The sequence below is a fragment of the Channa argus genome, chromosome 3, assembly GCF_033026475.1.
Source record: "Channa argus isolate prfri chromosome 3, Channa argus male v1.0, whole genome shotgun sequence".
Taxonomy (NCBI): Eukaryota; Metazoa; Chordata; class Actinopteri; order Anabantiformes; family Channidae; genus Channa; species Channa argus.
In genome coordinates, this window is record NC_090199.1 from 18,838,364 (window position 1) to 18,864,068 (window position 25,705).

Sequence of the window (25,705 nt, forward strand, 5' to 3'; positions counted from 1 at the left end):
TTTTATTTCCCATATGATTGTGTTGATGTTTTACTATACTATAGTGGTTGAGATAAACAGCATCAATCTGATGACTGGAGTGTCATAACTCAGAGCAACTGGAGGGGCTGTAACCTTACCACTCATATCATACATGATGGAAAGCAACAGTTGCTGGGTAACTGCCTCTATGTTAATATAGATCATATTGCATCATATATATAGAAGACCTCATAGCACCATATCATCTCAGTAGACCACTTCGCTCTCAGAATGCAGGCCTACTTTTGGTTCCCAGAATTTCCAAAAGTAGAATGGGAGGTAGAGCCTTTAGCTATCAAGCTCCTCTCTTGTGGAACCAGCTACCAGTTCAGATTCGGGAAGCAGACACCCTCTCTACTTTTAAGTCTAGGCTTAAAACCTTCCTTTTTAATAAAGCATATAGTTAGTTATAGTTATACTGCCATAGGCTTAGACTGCTGGGGGACCCACCCCCAATGCACTGAGCTCCTTTCCTCCTCTTGACCATCTCTCCTCTCCTCTCACCCCGCAATTGTCACCACTGTATGTCATTAACTCTGTGTGTTCTCTCCCGTAGTTGTCTTTGTCCTCCTCTGTCCCCCTCTCTCTGTCCCTTTCTGCAGGTGTCCCCCGGCTTTGAAGCTGTGTGTCTTCCAGCGTGCAGCTACTGGTCCTACCAATCTGCCCGATGTTTTGTTGTTGCTTTTTGTTGCTCTGTTCTTTTCTCTCTCCCCTTTCCACTCACCCCAACCGGTCGAGGCAGATGGCCGTCCACCCTGAGCCTGGTTCTGCTGGAGGTTTCTTCCGTTAAAGGGAGTTTTTCCTCTCCACTGTTGCCTATGGCTTGCTCCAGGGGGAATTGTTGGGCTCTCTTTATATATCTTTATATTCTTGACTTTATTCTGTAAAGTGCCCTGAGATGACTTTGTTGTGAATTGGCGCTATATAAATAAAGTTGAATTGAATTGAATTGAATTCGGTGCACGCCCAGATTAATATGTTTCCAAATTACACTACAAAGTATGTAGCTTGTCCGAGCCTTGCAGAATTTATTTCAGCAGCACAACATCCTTTGGCTAAAATAAGTACTTTGTTAGTGTTAGCCTCTGTTGTCATGGTTGTAATAATAACCATGTGGTCCAGGTTATGAAACATCAAAAATGAAAAGTAAAACACTGACTCACAGCTATTGCCTAAATTTATCCCTTGTCCTATCAACTATAAATCAAAACAACATAATATGGTTTACAGTTAGTCATTTTTTCGTAACCTGCAATACAGTGCACGCATGTAAAAAAGCAGGTCAGAGGCTTGTGTGGTCAGCATTACAGGTTAAACGTTCTCAAGACAAAATATAAAAAAAACCATAAATCAATAAAATCAATAATAATAAAATGACAGCGAATAAAAAGTTTAGATGTAAATAATTGGAAGGCAGTAGTAAAAAGAAAACTTTCCACCCTCCGTTTAAACAAACTAATTGCAAAAATTTAGATTTAGAGAATGAGCACTTCTTTTCCAGAGGAGGTGTGAATGGCTTATAGTGTTACAGCAGAGCAGAAATGTATTTTGTCAATGAATCATTCTTTGCTTTATAAATCTGTAGCACTTTAAAATAAGTTCTTTGACACACATGAAGCTGCTGCAAATATCTGAGAACTAGTGAAACTTGTTCCACTTCCCTTAGTTATTGTGGACCTGAGCAGCTGAGGGTGAGGACAATGGATTTTTTTCCTATTTATTATATTTGTCACAATGAACTTGCTTTTTCAGGACTAAATAAGCATGTCTGTTTCCTGCTTTTAATCCTAGTTTTAAAATTTCTTCTCTTTGTTTGAAATCGTCAGAGCCAAAGGTGAACATGACCCAGATAAACTAACAACACACGTATCTCCTGCCTGCAGGTAGTCGGTGCAGACATACTCTGCTTGGCAGTCCCACTGTTTCAGGAACAAGAGATAATTAAATGGAATGAGATGTAAATGTTCTTAATCAATGATTAATGGTTGCCTGTTCGCTGCTTGATGCTCCAGGCGAGACTCTATCTAAGGCTCCAGTGGGAGGTTTGTGCAGGCAGGAAGACACTCATTTTTCAAAATCATACACTAATTTATGCAAACCCTGTATCTTATCATCTAATGGAAAATAAGATGCGTATTTGTATGTATAATTCGTAGATGAACTGAGTGTTTAGGAGCCATTTTGAACATAATTTGCTCTGTTTTCTTAAAAACCATTCACATTCACAGACAAAATATGTAATACTATTGGTTACAGTTTCAGGCTTTTCTACACTACATCACTGTGTAATGTTTGGGTTAAAATGTATGCTGCTTATGGGAGTCAACAAACTGTTCAGAAAATCAGTATAACCGTCTTGCTGCCTGGCTTGAGTAATAGGAATAGGTGAAGCAGGTAAAAAACACCATAAATAGAGTCATTCTCCCGTGACTCTCTCCACCATGCGCAGCGTGGTCGACACTGACTTATCACCATGGTGACACATTTTCCCACTGCCAGACATTGTCATTTTCATGGAGCGCTGGTAACAGGGACTTATCAAATCCTATGGGATGCACACATCAGCACCAACCGACCTGAAAACACACCAAGGCTAATTATAGGTTCATCTGGGAAGGGAACTGCAGGCCTCCACAGCTCACTTACTCAGGCCAAAAATAGGAGAAATGTAATAACATGTTACCAAAGACGAGCTACTTAAGCTTGAAGATGCATTTACATCTTCTTATCATTTAATCATGACAATGTACAGACACATGCACATAAATCTGTTTCTGTCTACAGAAAAGTCAAAGGGATTAACCAGTTATTCAGAATGTAAACTGTAACCAGTGGTGCAAGAAGTGCTCAGATCTTGTGCAGTACCACATTGTAGAAATACTCAACTTCAGTCTACACTGAAGCAATGTGTCAAATGATAATGTGAGTTTTAGCTAGTTTGCTAACCAATATCTGCACAGCATCAAACATCTGACAAAGTCAGCAACCAGCTTGTGAATAAAGTGGAGGATTTAGCAGCTAAAGAGACAGATATCACCCTCAGGAGCTGTGGTAGAGATGAGGCACACTTGCCTTGGCCACTTAATTAACGTTCACCAATCAACCTGCAGATTTCAGGAAGGAACCAATGGACCCAGAAAAAAACAATGCAATTATGGGGACATGAAACCACATACAGGCCAGCTTGGATTAGGTCCACGAACAGCACTAATCATCCCACCACCATGCTGCCAACATGTCATTAAAGTAATTATGATATTCTTTCGCTGCCTGAAAGTGGTCCAAAATCAATTAATGCAGCTTTGAAAATGTTAATGAACTTCACATACATCCAACTTCACCAATACCAAGTAAATTCACAGTCTTTAAAAGGTTTTAGATTAAGTGACAGCACCTCTTATTCACATGCTTGCCTGGAGCAACACGTGGACAGGAGGAGGAGTTCAAACTACTAACGCTGCGGTTAACAGCTACCTGCTTTACTATCTGAGAAATGGGCAACTACAATACCTACTTAACTCAAGGTCCACTTACTGGCTTTCACGTTGTCTCTCTTAGTAGATGGAGTTCGCTCAGTTACCAGGAGGTGGTTTCTTTGGAAGAAAAAGCAAATAAATACGACTTAAGATTAGAGTTTTTAGGCTTACAAAATGTACTACATGTTGCACATGCAGGGTAGGAAAAAACTGCCATACAGACTATAACTATTGTTCACACCATACGGTGTATGTTGAAGCCCCGAGGTGTTAACTGCCTAAAATACTCAAAATACTACTTTGTTAAATCACTTAATATATTAGGTTAAAGGAGGCCAGAGCATAGCACACAGCACTGAACAAATAATAGCTCTATGACACTTAAAGCCCCTGATTTTTTGTTGGTAAGTCTGAGCAGCTCTCCATCAACACAAAGCTTGAGAGGAGGCCTGAAGAATTTTCCAGTTAGGGGCCATGAGCACGTCTCAAAGCTGCAGATGAGATGCACAGTCACATCCCCCCAACTTGACATTCCTGACATCCACTTGTGTGAACTTTCATCTGTTTCCCGTCCATGCACCAGTGGTTTCATGACAGGGTGGTGACAGTAGAGTCACTGATGCTGTTGTGATAAATGCCATCCATGGCTTGAGAATGTCCACGTACTGGTGTCTGCAAAAAATATAACTCTAGACTAATAAGACAGAGAACAGGGAGCTTAGGATTTATTCTGTGTGTTTTTGTGTGTCTACCAGTGTCTATCTTGGAGCACTCTTTAATTATTTCTGTTCCACTTTACAGTGATCATCATGTAATACTACTAGAGTGGAATACATACATTTGTACAGGTTCATAACAGGAAAGTGAAGCCTGGTGTTGTCCAGCTGATACTAAGTGTTGAATATAAAGCATTATAGCATTTACAATTGGGTTTATTTAAATAATATGAACTTTATGAATATGAATATGAATCAGACTTTGGCTGAAATGAGGGGTTATTTTTTGTCTGGGTTCTGTCTACTTCTGTATTTGGAGCACCAACTTGGATATTTTGGAGCTTTTCAAACATTGTAATTATTTTCAACCTTTTTACAAGTTAGAAACATTTTGACAAGTCAAACTAAATTCTGGTAACTACAGTGTGAGGTAAATATGACACTGGGATGAGAAACACAATTGACAGATGAGAGCTATGAGCATGTGTAATAAGAGCTGCTAATACTGAAGGAGCAGGTGAGCAGTCGGGTGATGATCAGGTGAAGTGCTCGAGGATGGTGAAGGAACGATACAGCCTGGATTTAAAGGTAATATTATAGTGAAAAATCGAAGAAATGCTGTTTGCAAAATACCTCAGGTGGCACAGTCAAAAGCCTGTAGGCAGCTGCAATTCGTTAGAGATTAGGCAGTGAATGTCTGAATTATGCACGATAAATGCAAACACATCACAACATAGCTTAGACGTGCAGCAGTGCTGTGCCTCAGTAATTCACCATGTCATCTTCTCTAATCTGGGTCTGACTAATCCCCCTGTGTTCTTGATCCAGAGAGGTTGGTGAGAGACAAGCACCCGGTCACCTGGAAGCCTCCTTAGTCCTGGTGAGTGGATCCACGATCTACGTCTTTTTGGCTGCAGGGTGGTGGGCCTCTGGAAACCATGTGCACCACCATCATGTTTCTGTCCACTCTTGCTCTCCTACTCCGTCATCATTTCCTCAACCCGGCAAAGACGTAAGTTGGTGTTGTTTAAACACTTCACTGTGTCTTATCAGGGGAGAGGTTTACAATGTGGTAGTTTGAATATAAAACATGGGTCTCTTTTATATTGTCAAAAACCCACTAGAGACCTGACTTGGACTTAACTGCTGTACCTGAAGACATGGCTTAGTGTACAACCCCGATTCCAAAAAAGTTGGGAAAATGTGTAAAATGTAAATAAAAACAGAATGCAATGATTTGCAAACCTCATCAACATTATTCACAATAGAACATAAACAACATATCAGATGTTGAAACTGAGACATTTTTACATTTCATGTAAACTATTAGCTCAATTTGAATTGATGGCAGCAACACATCTCAAAAAAGTTGGAAGAGGATGATGTTTACCACTGTGTAGAATGCCCTCTGTTTTCAACAACTTTCTGTAAACATCTGGGAAGTGAGGAGACAGTTGAAGTCTAGGAGAGGACTGTTGTCCCATTCTTGTCTGATTCAAGATTCTGACTGCTCAACAGTCCTGGACCTTTGTTGCTGGATGTTTTGTTTTATGATGCGCCAAATGTTTTCTATAGGTGAAAGGTCTGGACTGCAAGCAGGCCAGTTCAGCACCTGGACTCTTCTCTTTTGAAGCTAAGCGTTTGTGATGGATGCAGCATGTGGTTAAGCACTGTCTTGCTGAATGCAAGACCTTTTCTGAAAGAGACATTGTCTGGATAAGAGCATATGTTGCTGTACCTCTACGTACTTTTAAGCATTGATTTTGCCTTTTCAGATGTGCAAGCTGCCCACGCCATAGACAAGGCAGCAATTCTGGATTGTGTTCATATATGGCTTCGTCTTTGCATGATACAGCTTTAACTTACAATTGTGGATTGCACCGTGAACTGTGTTCACAGATAATGATTTTTGGAAGTGTTCCTGAGCCCATGCAGTGATATCCAGTAGATAATCATGCCTGTTTTTAATGCAGTGTCACCTGAGGACCCAAAAATCACACTCATCCAGTTTACACATTTGGCCTTTTCCCTTGTGCACAGAGATTCCTCCGGATTCTCTTTATCTTTTGATCATATTATATATTGTAGATGATGGGATCTTCAAAGTCTTTGCAATTTTAGGAACAAAGGACCATTTTTCTGAAATTGTTTCACAATTTTTAGACAGATTGGTGAACCTTTGCCCATCTTCACATTTGAGAGGCTCTGCTTCTCTAAAATTCTCCTTTTATACCCAGTCATGTTACTGACCTGTTTCCATTTAACCTAAGTAGTTATCAAATGCTAGTCCGTTTGTTTTTGATTTGTGGAAATTACTTATGCAGCCTTTTGTTACCTCTCTTTTAACTTTTTTGAGATGTGTTGCTGCCTTAAAATTCAAAATGAGCTAATATTTTCCATGAAATGGTAAAATGTCTTAGTTCCAACATCTCATATGTTCTGTTATGAATAAAATATGGGTTGATGAGATTTGCAAATAATTGCATTCAGTTTTTATTTACATTTTCACATCTTCCCTATGTTTTTGCAATTGGGGTTATAATTTAACTTTCTCATTTTTAATCTGTCTAATTGTTGCTGACCTTAGATAAAGTGCACGTTTTTGTCTTTGTTACAAATGAGAACACCTGTTCAGCTCAACCTTTTCCATCCATGCACTGAGTCTTATTCAAGCAAAGCCACACACACACACACACACACACACACTTACTATCACCAACGTTTGGCCTTTATGTGATCCATTCCAGCTTTAATGAGCACCCTCAGGCCGGTGCTGCTGTGTGCATATGCTCCCACTAATTAGGACTGACATACTACATGGTTGAAGTAATCATGTTTAATTCTGTAGTGATCGGATGAGTCTCAGAAAACCTACCTCTGGTTAAATGTATATGCTTTCTATGATTTTGTAATTAAGAAAACCTTGTCATCAATTGTTTTATTCAATTATTTCGTGATCATTTGTACCCACATTCTTTCTGACTCTCTGCTTGTACAGTGTTGAAAAGATTCATTCACATTCTGTCTGGTCCAGTTTTATCACTTGGAACCTGCAGGTTTTTAAACATTACATTTTTTTGCTTTCTTCATGTTCTCTAGTTTTGCATTGATGTATATATTTTAGAATAAATAGACTTAGGTGCCATCATCCTCAGGTTGTTGCTCTGCAACATGATTTGTAGTATAGCACGTCAGCTGCCGATCCATATCTAAAGCTGGGGCGTGACAAAGTAGACACCAGTATGCTAGAGACATTTTCTTATCTGCCTGCTTAAGCTCAACCTCCAGGCTGGGTCTGGCCTTGGATCTTTGGCTCATTACAATGTTCGACACCTACAGACAAAAAAAGCAATTATGCGGTGTGAATAACATTATGGTTTGGGGCTTGAATTGATTCCAAGGTGACTGCATACTGGGAAAAGCGCTCTGATTACTGTGAAATGGTTTTGCCTTTCTCGGCTGGGCAGCCTCACAGTGCCTGTTTGGTCACTGAAGGGAATCTCCGAGAGCTGGATGCTATTCTGAGCTGAGTAGAAACTGATTGCAAATGCCAAGATTATTATGTTGAGAGCCGCAGTGACACAAACAAACTGAAAAAGCTGATGCTGGGATACAAAGTCCTTTATGAGGCTTTTTTTGTTTTTTCACGAATGCCCTCACTATGATATATAGACTTCAGGGTTGGCTCTTGACTTTAAAGATTATAAATCATGCAAAATGTTGGCGGATAACAGAAAAATGTATAAAAAAAAATGTCACAGGGCTAGAAAGCTAGAAGACAAATTGTGAGGAATTATTATGAAATGCCTCTCATCCATAGCAATATCGTTTTTAATTATACAGGTGCACAATGTGTGGCTGTCATCACATTCAAACTGAGCTAATATTTTCCATGAAATGGCAAAATGTCTCAAATATGGGTTAATGAGATTTGCAAATGATTGCATTCTGTTTTTATTTACGTTTTACGCATCCTGCCAACTTTTTTGGAATTGGGGACATTTACCTAAACACACAGATAACAGATAATTATATTGTGTTCAGCAGCTGAAAGGCTGAATTAGATATGCAGAGCGGTGAAATGGAAAAGGATTTCCAGTGTAAGAAGATTGGTATTTTAATCACAAATATGACATGTTAAAGGCAAGTGATCAAACAGCCCTGCTAATGGATTATTTTCAGCACTCAGCAAAAAATACCTAATTTAGTAAAATCAGTTTTATATGGCCATTTTGCAATATAACTATAATTTAAAAAAAACTATAAAAAAATAAAAAACTATATTGCTATATAACAAGCAGAGTCACCTTTTTGAAACTAAGAACAAACCAGGAGTTAGAGTTTCAAGGCCGCTGAAGAATCACAAATGACTATTCAACATAGCTCTCATCAAGGCTTCAGGCAAATATGACTTATTACTCCTCTCCTGCAGTTCCTCCAACCTTTTGAGGTTGACATCAATCAGTGGCAAAGATGCCTCCTCTTTTTCCTTGAGTTCAAATGTGGGTTTCTCCCAGTGATCCCTCGGATTCTTTTGAGAAATCATTCACACACTCACTTTGTTGCACTCGGGGCTGTTAACCAAGCCGATGTAATGGTAGCTTCTGTGTTTGGATCTGACTAACAGAAGTCAGAGCTCTCAGTGTCATCATGTGGGATGGGAGCATCACTCTCATCAGCGCTGCTGTGATTTTCTTCTTAATTTGAGTCTCATTCTGATACATTCCTTTTCCTCCATCTGTTTATTTTCCCTCTCTTCATGAGCTCTTTCTGTTGGCTTCTTTTCAGGTTTATCAACCAGGAATCACACGTTGTCAGTTTGTTTGTGTCCCGGGTTTCTGACTTTTAAAGGACGCCTTCACGAATTTTGAAGTTGCTTCTTCATACATAAATGCCAATAAACATCCCCTTGACTTATCTTTATAAAAATGTTTCTAAAACTATGTCATTTAGCTAAAAAAATGCCTCCAGATGACATCACTTGGAGGAACCTTCAGCTCAGATTATGTCATCTGGTTGCTCATCTATGGAGTTTGCAATCATGGTGAACCTGCCTCTCCAGAACTCTCTCAGATGACATCCCCTGAACTCCTATTGATGAAAAACTCCTCCGGGTGATGTCATATTATTTACATTTACACCCTAAACTAAAACCATCGAAAGCAAATTGAAATTTGGTGAAGTAACCATTTAAATAATGGCAGAATTTCAGCAGAAAACAATCAAGTGTGTCTGGGAAGCTATAATAAATTCATTCAAGGTACACTATAAAACTACACAAGTTAACCTATTCAGTCATGTTAGTTTCTGCAAACTTTTCATGCTAAACTGCTCAATTACCACTTTTTTGTGAGTTTGCAAACTGTCTTTGAATTAAGGCAATGTAACTGGTGGGGCAACTTCTGCAAGCTCCTTCTCTGCCCTTGACTGTAAAGACCCACTTTGCTTCTGCTGCTTCACTTCCTTTACTTTCTTCTTATTTATGTAACTCCAAAGACTTGACCAGTCAGTATTTTGAGTCTTTTGCCATTAATCGAAACTCTCTGGATTGTCTTACCAGTTGTTGGGCACAGTAATGTTGTTTCTTTCCTTAACAGCTGTTCTCTCATTTTCTCCAAGGGATGTGACTTCCCATTTAGTGTTCATTGTGTAGGGGGTCTTGGATTTTACTTTTTCTATAATTTTCATGACAAACCAAACAATTTTGTCTCCTACAAATTCTAATCTTATGCGACTACACTGCAAATGTGATTATGTTTTTGTGGGGACTGTAACCAGTGGATGATTATGTTCTCATACCATAGGGAGATGAATGGAGGCTGCAATGTCACCTAGTGTTTAGCCACAGAAAACTTTGCCTTTAAGTAGTTGGTTTGGTAGGATGGATCAGCAAAGCAAAGGACTTTGAGCCTTACTAAAACAGTTTTAGAATCTGGCCTGCAGTGAGTCTGTTCTACACATTAAGATACTGTAAGTGTTGGAGCATATTTCTATCTATATGTAAACATATGTGAAAAATGTTGCACACTGTAGGTTTAACAACTTGTATTTAGTGTCTAAACCTCATGTCTTTATACCAAACACTAACCAAACTGCAGACATAGCAGTTTGGTTAAGACTAAACAGCTATAATCCAGTTTTTATTATTTAGGGTAAAAAACAGCCCATTTTTGCACCATTGTAAGAATCAGCATTAACTATTTTGGTGTGTTTCCATCACTGTATAAATAGAAATAATGGATGCTTTCTGAATTTATGACCGCATGAGTGATTCATTGACCCCTCTGGGTCATCTTACCTCCATCTCTCCCCACTGTCTGACTTCTTAATCATATTAAGATTTAATACTTTAAATCTGCGGGTTTGTGCCCCAGCTGGCCGTGGCCTTTATGTGTGTAGTTTGCATGTTTTCCAATTGCTTGCATGGGTTGCATACTCTGGTTTCCTCCTTGAGTCAGCAAATATGCATGTTAGGTTAATTAGTGAATCCAAAATTGCCCGTAGGTGTGAATGAGAGTGCGAATGGTCGTCTGTCTGTGTATGTCTCCCTGTGGCCCCGCCATAGACTGGTGACCTGTACAGGGTGTACTCTGCCTTTTGCCCGATTACAGCTGGGATAGGGTCCATCCCCCCGTGACCCAAAAAGGATAAGTGGTGACAGATAATGGATCAATGGATGGATCTGCTACATTTTATGTGATTGGAGTGGCAATATTTATCCCACCATCATAGTGTCACTTATTACTTTAACAAGAGTTCCTCACAATTTTCTCTCTCTCTTATTTTGTTATAATAATGCACAGTTCTGCCCACCCTGACCTTGTAACTTCTCCCTTTCCTCCTTTACTTCCTCCTCCTCCTCAGATTTCCAAAAGACTCAGGCCAGAAGGAGCCGTCCTGTGTGCAGAGCAGAAGAGATCATGAGAAGTGAGGATTGGTGTGCTGCCAGACATCCACCTCAGGTAACGAATGATAAATGTGCCATAGCATGCTGAAGGGACGAGCTTTGTTTGTAGGACAACTTACAAAGACTTTTACATTTGCATTGGGATTATTATAGAAATAAGCTCTATGGCAAACAGAACTTTATGACAATTTTTGTTCAGCAACATGATGAACACCACTTTATGACTTTTAAAGCTTAAATACAAACTCCAAACCATACGTTTGTTTGGGTCAAACCAGATTTTTACCCACATTTCAAACATTTTAGACATGTTTAAAGATGAAGCATCTGAAGTATTTTCTAAAGCTTTAATAAAATACCAATGTACTGCATGAGCAGTTGCATAATTTAGAAACATGACACTGAAAGCACATAAAAAATAAATGTGTTTTATTACCCCAGACATGTGCAGTAGGCATCCTCGGACAGGGAAAGCACAAACAAATCAGGCTTAGCAGGAGCATATTTCGTAGGTGAAACCTCCATCATTCTGATGAAGCTGCAAATCTGCTAATGTTTTTAATGCAAAAGATGATAAAGGTCATCTAGATTTGTTTACACTGATTATGAGACAGTAGTCACACCATTTATACTGGTAACCACACTATAACTAGATACAGTTGGCACCTACAGTATATCTCCGTGTGGGAGCATATCAGTTTCTAGATTTGAGTTACAGTTTAGGAGCTGTTGGTCTGGGGGAAGACATGGTCACTGTGGAGACCCAGCACACAGTGAGTGGAGAGGTCATCATTGCGAGCAAAGGAGACAGCCGAACGACTGATGCATTGTTGCCAGATCACTGGATGTTCGAGAAGGGAGTCTAGAAAAGAGACAAAACCACAGAGTAAGAGCCACACAAAACAAAGTGGCCTAAATGTTTGGGTTTTTCCTTTTCTGGGAATAGACTTTGTTAAGGTGTTTCACACATTAATTATGAACAGACTGAATTCAGAGCTGCTAGGTATTATTTTTTTCTCCAACTGCCGTCAATATTAGGTTAATTATACAGTCTCTTTTCCTTTACTTTTCTTTAAACTACGTTGTGTCAGAGCTGAAAAATATATGTGAAATAAAAAAAAGAGAACAATTACTGCTAGACATGTTAAATTTTCTTTCAAAGCTGCAACAATAAATTTATTCAAAGAACTCAATCATTAATGTGCTAAGCTTGATTTGGTACAGATTACATATCAGTTTGTCCTGTGCACAAAAATATTGGTCAAAAAATCTGTAGAGCAATAGCTTTTAGAGTTTAACCTGTATTTCAGTTTTAAATGACAGAACGTTATTGTAAAACTGAGTAAAATGTGAACTAATGTATTATTTAATTTACTTAATGAGCTAAAATGGTTGTTTTATAATGTTACAGTGTTTATGAAGTTAATATTACAGTTACTTTTAGAACAAATAGGACGAATCTGCCTGTTGAACCTGTTTCCAGCTGTGTGTTGGATTTTAATTCATAATAAAATTATATTTTCCAAATACGACTGATTCAAAATGTTTGACAGATTGTTACGATATCAGTGATATATATGATATAATCAGCATGATTTACAGATGTTAATAGTCATATTTAAAAGATTTTAAACAAAAGTATGAACCCTTTGGTATTTTGAGATTTGGCTTATTGCGTCTATAATTAGATGTGAGAATTCTAATTAGGATTTCAAATTCTTTCCGTTCAAACATTTAAAACAATATGTGTTCATCAGTTGTTACATTGATCTCTGAAGATTGTCCTTGGCACCTGAACTTATTTAAACTACGGTACCTGTTTGTTAGTGCAGGAAGCGTAAGCACTTCCCGCTGGCTGATTAACTTTCCAAACGGACTTTCCATCAAGTCCGTTTGCTCAGAACTGGGTCTGCTGTGATCAAAAGCAGCATAAGCCAATACCACTTTGCAATATTTCTCTCCAAATGATGAAATACTTAATTTTCCACCCCTCTTCTCTCTCCACACAGATATGGGTCTTGGATGTAGAGGCTGTTTTCGGGTCCATGGCCAAACAGCTGGTGAGTCCCATTTTGTTGTCTCACGAGAAAATTGTGCATATAGTGACTGTAGTGGGAGGAAAAGATCTGTTGACTAAAATGTGAATTTAGATGTGAACAGTGAACTTGTCTTTTTTGAGGTCATACATTTATATGCTAAATATAGGTTGCCTTTTATGAAGCAGAAGCACAGGCAACATAAAGATTTTCTGAGTAAATAATATTTGATTAAATAATAATACTAAACATTATTTTTTAAATAATAAAGAATGTAAATGATTTATATTTTTTTAAAACAGTGTTTTGATGTTAAATCAGTTAATGCTTGCATGCATCGGAAGGTGGTACTTTGTAATATGCAGGACAATAAACAAAAGGTTTAAAATATTTGGGAAAACAAACTACTTGTTTTCAGATGCATAATTGTTACAAAATGTCAGTCATTTTAAAATTGCAAGTTTTTATGTTTGTCTAAACACAATTCAAAATAAGGCAGTAGATTCAAATATTCAATTTCTTCAAATGCTCTTGGTCCTTTATTTTGATATAATTTACTCTTGCTTGTTTCTGCTGCTGCCACACTCTGGTATATTAAGTGGACTCTTATGCTTCCACATTTGTCTCAGCATTTTTGCTTCGACAAGCTAGAGTTATCACAGCCAGGATCGTAGCTCTGAGTCTAACCCCTGTCATCATGTCTGCACACATACACAAGCTAAATAGACAGTAACCAGGTCTGGAATAATGAAGTGAGTTTGAAAGCCTGGTAAAATACTTTGCATATGGTTGCCACAAATAAACAAATAAATAAATCAAATTATATCTGATATGTGAAAAGATTTAAACATTTACCACATATTGGTTGAGTTGCAAAAACTAGTTATAACATTATAAATATATTATATATAATAACAGTAATGTGATTTCAAGTTGGATGAAAATAATGTCTGATGAAGCCTTTTAATTCTAAATTCACACAATGTTTTTTCATGTGATTATTTAGTTGGCAATAACAGGTCAAGCTAACCTTTTTTCTCTTTTCCCCAGAAGCTTCACGGGAGAAATAAAAACACAGGAAACAGCCCAGAGTTCCCCACTCTGTCTTGATTAAACCACAGCAGGTGTTTCTCCACTCAAACTGATCCATAGAAATCATGCGTCGTAATTTATGATTTGTGATTGCTACTTTTGTCCCAAAGAGACATTTGAAAGTGAGAGACTTTTTTTTAACTGGTTTTGTTAAACAGCATATAAACAACAAGAGACAACCTTGACTGCAGCTTTCTTAGTAACCTTGACTTTCATACAACAATGTCCCCTCCTCAGCTGGTATTTGACATTCAGAACAAGAAAGTAATTTTACACCCAAGTGTATAACTAGTCAACTGAAAAAGCACTGTGGAGTGGACTATTCCTGGAATGACCTGCTGACGCTTTGTCCACACTCTGCTGCCAGAGCAGAAATAAACACAATGTTTACACGGATGGACACATGTTGTGTCTTTATTTAAAGGTACCCCCCTAATTCACACACACAAACACACACACACCACCAAAGGACATGTTTAATGGTGATTTACTGTAGCCTCTATGTACTGGATCCCTGCAGTCAACACTGCTTTCATCTTTTTACGAGCTGGGCCATTTCCTTTTGCCAACAAATGAGATCCTGTTATTTCCTTCCTGATTATATAAACGATTGAAACCTTGTTGATATTAAGGCTACCTTCCTGTTTGTTGTCCCAAGGACATCAGTGTGCATTCAATTTACATTCCACTGGGACCACCAGGCCACAGAGTCATTTTTGAATAGGGACCAAAACCACCACTGTGACAGGAATATGGCCAAACATTATGCATCTACTCTATTAAGAAATCTATTATCGTAAATGTCTCAGTTTGTCCTTGCGACAATTGTCTACACAATCCCTCCAGTCAAACTACACTACTGGTAGAAGCGGGGGAAACTAATGTGCCTAATATGTCCTCAGGAACATCGCCTCTGGCAAGCCCACACTCTATATTTGCCTGTGTAATCAAGGCAGAACACAAATGTCTGCAGATAGTGGCAGCATCGCTTCCATAGCTCACTGTTCCCTCCTGCCTTGATGAGCCTGTCTGACTCAAATTACAAGGTGAAAGCAGGGCTTTTTTGTGCTCAGTAAAGTAGAGCAGCTGCAGTAATGAATATGGTCTTCCTGTGCACTGTGGCAGATCAGGGGAGTGTATCTAATGAAGGGCAGAGAGCCATGGTTTCTAATAAAAATGTAGGGACTGATAAAGGCCCTCATTCTTCCCCAACCACGGGGGACCACATTTGCTCTGCAGACTTAATCATCTGTCCACTAGACTTTGAATGTCAACATAGGGAAAGGTTGAGCGGGAGGACTGGCAGCAACCACAGGAGCAGGAGTGAACTTTTATTTGTGCTGTTGACTGTCAATAAAAAAGATGTAGAACATTTAGCCATCGATTCAATACTGTGACCAAACTGGCAGGAGTGACACGGTTAATGTAGCATGAAACAGGGGTCAACTGTGAAGATCCACTGGCTACATCATTCTCCAATGGGGCCACGCAAGCACAGTGGTAACATAGGCCTGTATTTATTCAACACGGTTTCTTTATTTATTGACTTAACATTTATTTATCACATATATTTACTTCATTTCTGAATGCAGATATAGTCTCACAGCTTGCAAGTGATGTTATAGCTGCTTCTGCTATGACTAATTAGTCTAAAAAAACTCATTTACATGGATATATGTTTTCTATCCACTACACTATAATTGATGCATGATAAACTCTGCTTCAGTAAGGGCTAAATCATAGAACAAAGTTAGCCCTTTCTTCGTAACTGGATTACAATTAATTTGGTGGCATATTTTTCTACATGATGATTCTAACTCATGATGACTTGATCATTTCTTACTGGTGAGCAACAGGAGTTAAGTAACCGAATCAGTCTGTATTAACATGTATATTATAAATATTAGTGGTGCTTCACTAGAAAATGGTTCATTGTACATTTTTAAACAAACACAGTATCTGGAGCAAGATGGACATGTGTGGGTGATTTTAATATTTTTATCCAAGTGACACCATTCTTTTCCATTGTTGTTCAAAATGTCTGCAAATGAAAGTGCTTCGAGGTAATCCACACAGTAATGAGAGCACCTCCTAATCAGCAGCAGTGGCCTCCTGCAGCAACAGCAAAAGTCTGATAAGATGCCACTCAAAGGCAATTAACACGCACCAACAACAATAACGCTCCTCCAAATCCTCAACAAGCAAACCCACTCAGACGTACACAGTTACAAACGCCTACAATTTCTCTCTTCCTGATTGGTTTTGTATGCTGAGGTCTTTGTTAGGGGGCTTGAGTTAGTTGGACAGGTTTTGAGAATAAAACGGTGTCCATTGAACTGGCATAATATGTTTGTTCCCCTCTCTCAGCACCAGCAGGCTGCCACTTCAGGAAATGAGCAGCAATATACAGAAGAGCCAATTCTAATAGGTCACATCCAATAGAAGCATAGTGAGAGCAGACACTGTGGTTGACACTGGGATGGAGGAAATGAGATGATGGAGAAACACTGCAGTGAGCAGCCTGATACTCTACATGTACTGTTGTAGCTACCGCCATAAATAACCAAACTTAATTTTTAACCTTAGTTCAAATGTTTCTGCAAAGACAAACATTTCTTGGCAAAATGAACAGGATTTGATCAAATCTGCTTTACACTGCATTGCTAAAGGTTTGTGGACACCCACTGTTCAGCATCTCTTTGTAAAATTACTTTTGCTTTATGCTTTCTTTAATTGTTATTGAGGCGCCTCGCCCCAAAGAGGGACAACAGAAAAACATATGGCACATAAAAATGGAATAAAATGCTTTAAGTTCATGTTCATTTTTAGCCATGGTAATCCATCATTTTGGTCCAGGCAGAAAATTTTCAGCAAATGCTCAATGGATTTCCATGTCATTTGGTGTAGATATCCACAGTGCCCAGAGGACGAAGCCTAATGACTGACAACAACAACCTTTTCTCCAGCACCATGGTTAACCCTCCAAGCTCCAGGCAGTACCAATTATCAATTATTTGATCATAAATATGTTGCAGAAAGATATAAACAGCCCTGTAGGTTAAATAACCAGACACATACATGCAGAGATCTGATTTCTACTGGCTGACAGTTTACAACATGTCCAGCACACGACTACATCTCTCCCCCTGGGATGTGTCAGTGATGCCCACTAGCCATGATGTGTGTTTCTGCAACAATGTTGCATTGCAAGAGTTACATGGACTCCCTCTAATCAGGTCAGGCAAATTTGTTCAGTCATTTTGCAAGAGTGCATATCACCCCCTGTGACACATTTCAGTGTTCATACATCATGGTAATTCAGCTGCCTCTGCTTGGTCCCTCACAGTCAAGCTCCACTGACCAAGCCATGAGAGTCGAGGTGACCCAATAAACCATGTCCACATTTAATGAGGATTGATTCTCCCCACTACAGAGAGAGAAGACTGGGCTTCCCCATGTCTGCTCTTTTTGGCTTGTCTTCAGTTCAACCAGTGACTCAGCCCTGTGGATACCCCATGGCTGCTGGGTGGCAGCTGAGAGAGAGAGCTGAATTAAAGATGGCCCGGTGTGTCCTCCATGCTGCTTTATTTCTCCTGGTGTTTTAAGGATGTTTGCTACTGGTTGTGATGCAGGTTGGACAAATTATAAAAAAAGAGCTGTCTACTTTCTTACACTACTGACTCAAACATTACAAGTAATAGTAATATTAACGTGCCTATTTTACATCTAACACACCTAGTCGTGACAAGCAGCCATCATTTACTGATTCTGGTAACCTTAAAATCCCCAAAGCTCTTGTTTTCCTTGTCTGTTGGTTGGACAAACAACCAGTTCTCTTAGTGTTTATTAGCCATGTGTGGATAAAAGGAAATTGCATGAATATGTCGTTCTCCTCCCACCACTTGGGTACAGACAGATAATCTCTTTGGCAAATATTAATATTAAATTTGATTCAAATAACGACGGTGTCCAGAGGATTAATCCCACAAAGAGGAAATTTCTTTCTGCTTTCTGTTCTGAGACAATGTATCATTTCAGCTTCATTTAGTTTTCATTTCATCAGATATATTTCAGGAGAATTTCAGGAGAAACGGGTAAGACAGGAGTCATCCTTGAGACATTAGCAGGTTGGTTCCTTTGTTTCTCCTTCAGAGAAGAAAATGACTAATACTAGAGCCAAAATTCCTTTATCCACTGACTTTTAATCTAGTGAAGCCATGACGTTCATGCTAACATCTCTTAGATGGCTTCCCATAAAGTTTGATACAGACATTTCTGACATTTTAGAATAAACCATCATCAGGTCATTTTAATAAGACTGAATAGCCTCCAGCCTGAGCTGTAGGCCACTTTCTGTTTGTTACTAATTAATAGCACTAATCTTACATGGTGAACCCAGCAAACATACTGTAGCAACTAACTATCAGCATATTAGCATGGTCACTGAAAGCATGTGAGCAGCTGTGTCTAGTACAGCCTCACACAGCTGCTAGCACAGATCTAGACCTTTGGTCTTGCTCAAAATTACATTTTCAGTTTCCACAGTAACTAATCTACAGAGGATCAAGAACAATTTTGCATGAAATTACCTGAAATTATTTGATCCACCATGATGCACCCCGTCAACATTAATGTTATTAGTCTTAAATGATAAATTTCACTTTATGAGGCTGCATTTTTCTAATGTTCATTACTATCGACTCAACCTATTAAATCACTTTACAGTTTAGAATGTTCCACTGTTTGCATAATTCTTATGGCAGTGACTTGACAAAGACAGTAGGCATCTGAAGAAACAGAGCAGAATTAAGGGGCAGCTGAAGTCAAGCCAGGCAGACAGGCGAAACCTTTCTGCGAGCCATCAGTACTAAGTGACCCTGACGGCCAATCTGTCATGTTGGATGCCAATGCTAACTAAATGCTGAGGTATATGGCATTTCTTCCTCCCACTCAGTTATCTGTGTGTGTGTGCGTGCGTGGGTTGGTGACAGGGCAGAGGCAGGCTGTGAGTGGCATGTTATATAAGCATTAAGGTGATAAATGTATAGGCTGTATTGATATGCACCAAATTTCCCACCAAACAGCACACAATGAGTGTTTAGCTGTTTATCAGTTGAGTTAATGTTGTTTCAATGTTCAGGAGATGAAACCAGATGGTGAGGAATGCCAGTGATTGCAATTAGAGCAAACTGGGGCACCTGTGCTGAAAGTATGCAGTAAGAACATGGTTGTTTTTATCTCCCATGAACATCTCAAAACTATATGCTTGAGCAAATACATGAGTTACACCAGTGTCTGTTGAATCCTTTGAAAAACACCAAATACAGAGAGAGCCCTCTTCCCCCCCTTCAAGACCAGGCAGCAATACAGCTCACAGCTGGAGAATGGTGGAAGTCAGTATCTACAGTCTCCATTCATGGCTCCTCTCCTACTCCTCAGCTGTGCCTTTTTCAATCAATAGCTTTTAGGAAATCAGCATCACACTCTGCAGTTTGAAATGAAAGGGCTCTTTTGTCGTGGAGCCCACAGTGTGTAGAATGATCTCATGCTGAAGAAATATGCACATTTTTTCACAGGCATTTTCACCCATTGCAGCAAATTACATAATATGTTCATGGTTAAAGTAAAGCCTTAATGGCTATGGGAAAAGCTGCATTCAGAAAAGCAGGAATTAAGGTGATGCCTACCTATCTTCTGGTGTGAAGTGGATGAACAGCAGTGCACAAGAGTCGCATGTGAATGAGATCGTTTTATTTCCCCTCTGGCTCCAGGTGTTTATTGTCACTACTAATTTCCATCTGCATATACCCTTTCCTCCTACTCCTACTCCTCCCACTCTCCTCATCTTCTCCATGGTTCATGTGCCAGTACCTGGAGTAAAACAAGAACACAAGAATGATGTGATTTGACCAAGAAGAAGTCAGACAACTTCTTTATTACTCCCTCAAAGCAATACACTCTGGAGATACATCACTGTGCCAGCAATGAAGATAAATGATAATGCCTATAGTGGCACTGATGGCAAAATATGATGATTTCCTTGAACCTGCATTGGGAAAGTGATCAAATACACATGCTGAAAATAATTTCAATTCCATAATGCAACAGAAAAACAGCCTATTGTTGTATCATACTGTGTGGATTTAAAACCAAAAAATTTAAAAAGTGCAAAGCATCACATGTTAGGGTAAAAAGTCAAATAGTATATCTCAGTTTATGTGGTGAAGTATAATACAGAACTATTGCCTTAAAAATGGAATAAAATATGCTTGAGATTAACTGAGTTATGCTAAGCTTCTGCTTTGAACAAAAACATAGAAGAAATTAGTGCAAGACATTTTTGGCTGCTGTAAGATTTTTGAAAAATCTAGATTTAAATCTGGATGTATTATAGTGTAGCGTTTATTGTCAGTCTTCCTAATCCAACACCGCCATCTGTTGGTTGAATGAAGCTACTGCTCCTTTCAAAAACAACAAGAAGTGAATGGTGATATGAAAGCCTGCGGTGGACAGGGGTCAGCATGGATGCATTGTGTGTGTGACACCTGCTGATCATGACCAGATTTAAATAGATAACCTGCGGTCCCCTGTGCACCACAGTAAACATACACATTGTACATGTCACTCACTATTAAATTTCAAAATGTACTTCAGTCAATCATAAGTGCAGGGAAAGATAATACATCTTGGGTGGTTCAGATACGTAGTACTGATGCAGAAACAATGAATTAGTGCATAAAAAAGGACGAAATTATGCAAAACAATAAAGGAGTTTTTATTAAATTTATACTACTACAAAGATTATTTACTAATGTTTTTGGAATTGTTTTCCCATGTTTGTGGCTTTGGAAGACATCAATATGTTGTAGATAGTGGCAATAGTTACACATATATTTATAGAAGCAAAACCACAATGGAAAACACAATGTATGGGACTTGCAATTCAGGAAAAAAGAAATACTATCAGCAAGATTTGGTAATGGTTATTTAAGCTACACTATATAAAACGTACAGTATTCTACTTGTAATTGTAGTGAAATGTATGAAGCAGGAAAATTTAACTAGGCCATTAAAGTAGAAGCATGTACACAAGTACTATACATTAGTAAATGTCCTTTTTAAAATCATATGGTAGTCTGGGTGGGCAACAGCAGTGTTTTTTATTTAAGTGCACAAACATTCATCTGGTCCTGCTGCCCATTACATCAAAATGACATAATTTGAACCATAATTAAGTCATAAATCTCTATAATTGATCCTCTGACAAATTAATCAATGGCTTTCTAGTTGTGAGCTTCCTCATGTGTCTGTCTGTGTAGGCTGCAGATTTGTTTATTGATGTATTCAAGCACATTAAGACAGTTAAACAAATCTAATTAAAACAAATCAAAGTTTTGTGATTTATTTTAATGTGGGAAACATTCTCTGCCTCTTCCCATCTAAGGTCATTTATTGCTGTAGTTTCTGATAATATTTTGCTCTGACTGCCTATTAAACTATCATATAGGTCAAAATCTATTGCAGAAGAGAGAAAGGGCTTTATTACTGTATGTGGGATTTATTTAATTTCTAAGGCAGATGCTGTTCTTTCATATCTTTTACAGTACACCTGTGAGCCAAAACATTATGACCACCTAGAAACGAGTCTGAGATTTATTAAACAGTAAGTAGACAGCCAGTTCTAATTTTCAACATGCTGGATTTATGGTGTGGTAGAAATGGGCAAACATGAGAAAACTGTTATGGTCAGAGGACTGGGTCAGAGCATTTCAGAAACAGCAAGGTCAGGTTAAATTTAAAAACAAACACAAAGCAAACATTTTTGTCAAGAAAAACACAGTTATGCCTATATCATCTTGCAACAGTATATGTATGGATAGAATGAGATAAAGTGTTAATTAGAGGTGTAAACAAATTTGATTAATAAAATATAAGGCATTGCATTCAGTTATTTGGCTTTTAGTCTCATGGTTTATGTGCACACTGTCACTCTACCGTCGGACACTTGAAAAGAGAAAAGCCGCTCTTAATGTTATTAGTAACTCCTGTATGGAAAAGTACAGGTATAAGTGACAATAATATCTAACTACTGTACTACAACAAGTCAAAATGTCTGCTGTGAAATGGAACCTATATTCCAGCAATAACCTTTTATTATTTGGTTCTCACATGAAATATTTTCCTCTATACAGAATAAGTTATTTCTATATAAAGCAGACTACTTGTATTGACTTTTCTGGCACGTATCATAAACTGACCCTTTATAGATAATCTGTACATTTACAGCAGCCAATAGCTGGTATAATGCATTTACAGTAGATCTCTGTACTCCACTTAGATCAACTTGGTGGTGTTAGTTTGTGCCCTCTGACCGTCTGTGACTACACTGCCCCCTAAGCAACCAGCTGAGATGCTCTATGTAGCTGTAGTTTGCAGTCTATTGTCTCTGACTTATTTAACACAGCAGCATCTCGTCTCTTTTCAACTGGCAGATTTATTGAACAACAGAAAAGATCCGTGTGAAATGCAGCAGAGTGGAAATCATGCCAGCAGCCGCCACTTACAACCACAAAGGGAACCTATTTCTTCATTTGCGAACTATATATGCCCCATGCCCCATTTTGACCGGGCTCCACCCCACCAGGTGTGGCCCCGACCAGCCACCAGGGCCACCCCGGTGCCGGTCCGGAGCCCGGTCAAAATGAGGCAGGAAGGGCATCTGGCGTAAAAACCGATGCCAAATCAACGTGCGGAACACGTTCCCCTAATGAGACAAGCCTTTGATTTGGTCAGAATTACATGTATGTCTACTGTTCAACTGTAAAATATACATTATTAATAAAAAATAGTCCTACAGAAACATTGGGGTCATAGCTACTGCCTTGTAGCTATGACGAACATAAAAAACTGTTAAGTGTTGCTTCTATTTTGAAAGGTAGCCGGATGTGGTTACTCTTTTCACTGGTAGGCAAGCTTGTGCTCTTCAGAGTTCAATTTGCTCGTATCATCCCGGTGGTAGCTATGTGACATTTTGGCTGCTGCTTTATTCTGGACCTCCCCGCGCTCGGTCTCTTTAAACCGGCGTCCGCTCAGAATGGATACGAGGAGAACTGTAACGGACGGCACCGGCAGCAACCCAGCTACGCTGTACGGGGAATTCACGCTCGTTGGTAACCGAAAGGTCCGGTGTGCAGTGAGTCTGACCGAGACGGACCTCATTGTCCAGAGGCTCACCTCGGCACCTGTAGAGCGGAACAAGGTGGTACTCAGCCTGAAGGACTGCGTCGGGTGTCGGTCTTACTGCAAGGATGACACCGCGGACCTGGCAGCGTACTTAGTAGCCTACTTCTACCCGCTGAAACGACGCTGGGTGAGTTCCGTCGCGTGGCGGCAGAGAGTGGAGCAGTGCTTTCGCCTCGACGCGCTCCAGGAGCCACGCGCTAACCAGGAGGAGGCGGAAAAGTGGGCTCGCGCCGTCCGAGAGCGCTCTGCACTTTACCAGTATTTTAGAGACGGTGAGTTTTCGTTAGCAACCGGAGCGCAAGTTTGGGCTGGTTCAGCAGCTTGATCCACCGGACAAGTCAAAACAAAGGGAAATGTATTCTTTGTTTACTGTTCTACTTATTGTTCTGAAGAGGCATCAGATGCGTATCTGGCATTTAAAGCCTTAACCATTTCTGGAGCCCGATTTCCAGCTTTCTAGTTAAAGTTAATTTTGTCTAGGAACTGTCTAAACGTTGTGAGACTTGTGAAACCTTTATTCTGTTTGTGTAATCACAGAATTTCTGTCCTGACACATGTAGAAATATTACTACTTTTATTACATTTAAACCGCCTCCGACCAAGTCCAGATCAACATTTCTACATTTAGAATTATGTATTTAAGAGAAGCTTTATTTGTGAAAACTCAAGAATATGATTTCACTCCTTAAAACACAGATTCGGATTTGTGAATCATTGATTCCATTTATGAATACTAACAAACATTTTCTTCTTCAAAATGTGGGTATTTGTGCAGAGACATTCATTAAAGAAGTCTAAGTAGATTCAAAATTTAAAAGTAAACCTTTTAAATACTTTTTTAAAATCGTGGATTTAATTAGCTTAATTTATGCTTCTGATTCTGCTTTCAAGCAACAATGAGCACTGTTCTGTTATCTTTTCTCAAGCTGACAATTTTCAAACATTTTTTTTTAAGGTCAGTTAGTCTTTTTGCAAAACCCTTTATTGTAGTGTGTGACACTGGATATGAAAATATTGTTTTACAAAGCTGTCTATCAACCCTCACAATAATCACCATTTGAATGACAAAATAATTTAAGGGGCTTTTATTAGTGCCCAGGATAGTTCAACAGCAGGTATCCGCAGGTGTTGTTCTAAAGCCTCTTTCTTCCCAGTGCCCTAGTGGTGCACAGTGTTTTACCAAACACTTAATCACAATTACTTTAACTTGGAGCATATAATTTTTTAGATTAATTCAAAAAAATTGAATTTGATGCTCAAATGTGTGTGATTGTGTCTAGTTTATTATTATTTTTATTTCTTTATTTTCAAGAGTATCTATTGTAGCTTATCAGATCTTCAGCTGTTAGTGAAAGGCTGAATATTTCTGGCGTAAACGGGGAGATCACTTTCAGGTGTTTAAAAAAAAATCATACTAACAAATATCTCTATATTTTGAATGGAGTTTATACAGTTGATTAGACCAAATTATGGCGACGACTTCATAAAATAAGAGAAAACTAATTGACCAGCTTGAGTCTATAAAGTGATCAGTCTGATGGCTGGAACAATACAAGGTATCACTAGAAACTAAAACAGTCAAAAATATGGACTGAGCAAAATATTTTAGTCTTTACTGCAGGTAAATAATATCCCAATTTGAAACAAAGAACAACTGAATGCAAAACTGCAGAACACAACAATTGCTTAAAAATATTTAAAATAATAATAATAATTGTAATTTTTGACCTTTGGGCTTTTTCTGTGAGTTCAGGTTTGCACAGCGGATCTGGAACAGTTTTTTTCTACTCTAAAAGAACCAGTAGGGTTGCTGTGGTAAGAAGACTAACATTTCAGCAACTCTAGTTTGCAAACAAACATTTTAACATAAGACACCTGAGAAACACAAAGTATGCGTTACTGCTATTGAGTTCATGTAATGCCTAGAGGCCAATTTTTATGCTGCAGTTCTACACTGTCTGTCACTGTCAGAATGCGGGAGAGCAGAGGTATAGTAATTCAAAACAGTATTGTGTGTGAAGTTGAACCTGAGACAGTGACCCAACAAGTTTTCTACAGGACACAGTTCTTTCTACTAAATGTGTCCATGGCTTACTTAACATAAAGTACTTAAAACCTACTTCTCGGAAACAACTGCTTTTTCTGGCGCCATTTCGGGATTCATGCTTTAATACTTAAAATTCATTGCACTTTTCATGGAATGGTTATATTTCA

General features: G+C 38.8%; 1 protein-coding gene and 1 long non-coding RNA gene across 2 annotated transcripts in view; one reads left to right on the top strand and one right to left on the bottom strand.

Moving 5' to 3' along the window:
* Window positions 1–11,510: 11,510 nt before the first annotated feature.
* Window positions 11,511–23,615, bottom strand: LOC137123598 (uncharacterized). Its single transcript, XR_010913864.1, has 3 exons — window positions 23,483–23,615; window positions 19,936–20,119; window positions 11,511–11,982 (listed from the first exon to the last, which is right to left on the bottom strand). It is a non-coding gene; the product is annotated as an uncharacterized lncRNA (long non-coding RNA).
* Window positions 22,107–25,705, top strand: part of LOC137123594 (sphingosine kinase 1-like) — a 32,047-nt gene continuing 28,448 nt past the window's right edge. Inside the window, exon 1 of the mRNA XM_067497595.1 lies at window positions 22,107–23,763. Within this exon, the coding sequence (XP_067353696.1) occupies window positions 23,343–23,763 (421 nt within the window). The 5' untranslated portion in view covers window positions 22,107–23,342. The remainder of the gene's footprint in view (window positions 23,764–25,705) is intronic.